The sequence below is a fragment of the Alligator sinensis genome, unplaced genomic scaffold (genome assembly GCF_000455745.1).
Source record: "Alligator sinensis unplaced genomic scaffold, ASM45574v1 scaffold79_1, whole genome shotgun sequence".
In the NCBI taxonomy this organism is placed as follows: domain Eukaryota; kingdom Metazoa; phylum Chordata; order Crocodylia; family Alligatoridae; genus Alligator; species Alligator sinensis.
Window position 1 is genome coordinate 261893 of NW_005842706.1, and position 2582 is coordinate 264474.

At 37.5% G+C, this 2582-nt stretch overlaps 1 protein-coding gene across 1 annotated transcript; it reads left to right on the top strand.

Annotated features, from left to right (window-relative positions):
- Window positions 1-1403: 1403 nt before the first annotated feature.
- On the top strand, window positions 1404-2378 carry LOC112551978 (olfactory receptor 1440-like). Its single transcript, XM_025216048.1, has one exon. It carries the CDS (start codon window positions 1404-1406, stop codon window positions 2376-2378), a length of 975 nt encoding a protein of 324 aa, XP_025071833.1.
- The last annotated feature ends 204 nt before the right edge of the window (window positions 2379-2582 follow it).

A 2582-nucleotide genomic window follows, 5' to 3' on the forward strand; every position in this document is an offset into this window, starting at 1 on the left:
TATAGTAGTAATGCTGTCTTTCAGAGAGATATTTATCAGGGAGATGCTTCTGTGCTTTTACAGCACGATGGACATATTCATGATTAGAACTAGGTGGAGAAGAGCTGTCAGTGGCTTGGGTAAATTTATGATTTCATGATTTCCACTTAAATCCTAAAAAAAAAACCCACACCTGTTAGTTCAAATAAGTACCCTGTCTCTCTCACATGCTTTTTCTGTGTGTGTGTCTTTGCACATTCATTTAGTGCTTCCTCAGTAATTGAAGAGAAAATAAATTAGTTTGTATGATTCAGTAAATGATTCAGAGGAGAAGAGGTTAAAAATACACAGACAGCAACTAAGGAAAATAGAGCTTTCATTAAATTAATACAGTCATTGTGTTGCATCTGAACAACTTGAAAAAATGGGTAGTGGAAGGAAAATACCTTGTAGAATAGAGTGCTAAAAGATGTATCTATCTATGTGTCTGCCTGCCTATATCTGCTTGTCTGCCTTCCAGTCTTTCCCTTCAAGCAGTTTTTCTCTCCTTCATTCCTTGTGTCTGCTTCTGGCCCCACCACTTCTTACTCTGTATCCATTCAGTGATCTATTTATCTTTCTCTCTCTCTGCCTTTATAACTTCATTTCAAACAAGCACTTTCTCTATCACTCTTTCTGTCTCTCCCACTTTTTCTGATTATTCATTTAGAGGTTTCTAAGTAATGGAAGATAAAAGAAATTATATTGTATGTCACTTTATAGTAATATAAGACTATGCACAAATCCATAATGTATGAAGCAATAAGAAATATTATAACTAATGCTTCACTGTTTATAGGTCATGATAAATCCTTTTTAATTAACTGAGGAATTAGGCTAAAAATTGAAAATGAGTGTGACAGTGAGAGGTGTCTGGGGCTACTTGCACAGAAGCACAAGAAAGCTCTTAGAAAACTGTAAACTTGTTAAAGGTTTACACTTAGCACTGAGGAAAGAAGGCACTATCCTTCTTTTTACTGTCTTTTTACATCTTAGGCAAGAGATGTAAAATGGATTTTACATGTGAAATGGATTTGCCTGGGCTTACATTGAATCAGGAAAAAAAACAAACAAGGTCACCTCATACTTTTCCTATTGCCTATTATACTGGACAGTCTTGGATTCTGCAGTATAACTGTAGGTAAGCAAAGCACTCATATAGCAAGCGAGTTTTCAGATATGGCATTTACAAAGATCTTAGTGATAAGTGAAGGGATAAGATTTGATTCCACTAAAGATGACAGATGTTCGGCAGCTTCTCCCTCCTTACTTGAATATATTTAAACATAGATAAAATTAAAGTGATTCAACAAATGCAAATCAAGTTGTGTGCCATCTCTTATTGATTTATTTTACATATAATTTTATTTTTCTCAGTAGAAATCATGAAAGACAGAGAATGGGAAAATCAAACATCCTACACAGACTTCATCCTCCTGGGATTCGGAGATTTCCCAGGTCTGCATATTCCTCTCTTCTTCCTCTTTCTAGCAATATACATTGTGTCAATGGCTGGGAGCATCCTCATCCTTGTTCTGGTCGTGACAGATCAGCACCTTCAAACCCCCATGTACTTCTTTCTTGCGAACTTGTCCTGCTTGGAGATGTGCTGCATCTCAACTATCCTGCCCAGGATGCTGGTCAGCTTCCTAACTGGGGACAAAACCATTTCTGTTAGAGCATGTATTGTACAATTTGATGTCTTTGGTTCTCTGGTAGCTGCTGAATGTTGTCTCTTATCTGCAATGTCTTATGATAGGTACTTAGCAATATGCAAACCACTGTACTATGCAGCCAAAATGCATGCTAGTTTTTGCTTCCAGCTGGCTGCTGGGTCTTGGATCAGTGGATTTGTGGCAGCTACCATCGCTGCATGTGGGATGTCACAAATGATTTTCTGTGGCTCCAATGAAATAAACCATTTCTTTTGTGATTACACTCCATTAGTAAAGCTTTCCTGTGTTGATACAAAACCTATGGTTCTTGTGAACTTGCTTCTCTCCTCTGTAATAGCACTACCTCCATTTCTATTAACTCTAACCTCCTATGTTTGTATCATTGCTACCATTCTGAGCATCCCTTCCATCACTGGCAGGCAAAAGGCATTTTCCACCTGCTCCTCTCACCTCATTGTAGTGACAATCTTCTATGGGACTCTAATAATTGTCTATATGCTACCAAACTCCAATACACTGAGAGCTTTGAACAAAATGTTCTCTGTCTTCTACACTGTTGTGACACCCATTGTCAACCCCCTGATTTATAGTCTGAGAAACAGAGAGGTCAAAGATGCCCTGAGAAAAGTTTTTAAGCAACTCAATCTTTCACGCTCAGTTGTGAGCAAGTTGGTTTGCATTTAATGTCAGCTGCATTAAAACAAACATAGTGGGAGTTATATAATTAGCCCTCCATTAATAAAGCTGCTCTATTAAATAACTGGTTGTTACAAAAAAAAAAAGAAAATCTGAATAAGGGTTTGCAAGGACAGGTATTCCCTGTCTCATAAAAGTAGATTATATATGGGTATATGGGTAGAGAAATGTAAGCAAAAAGAGCCATGGGGA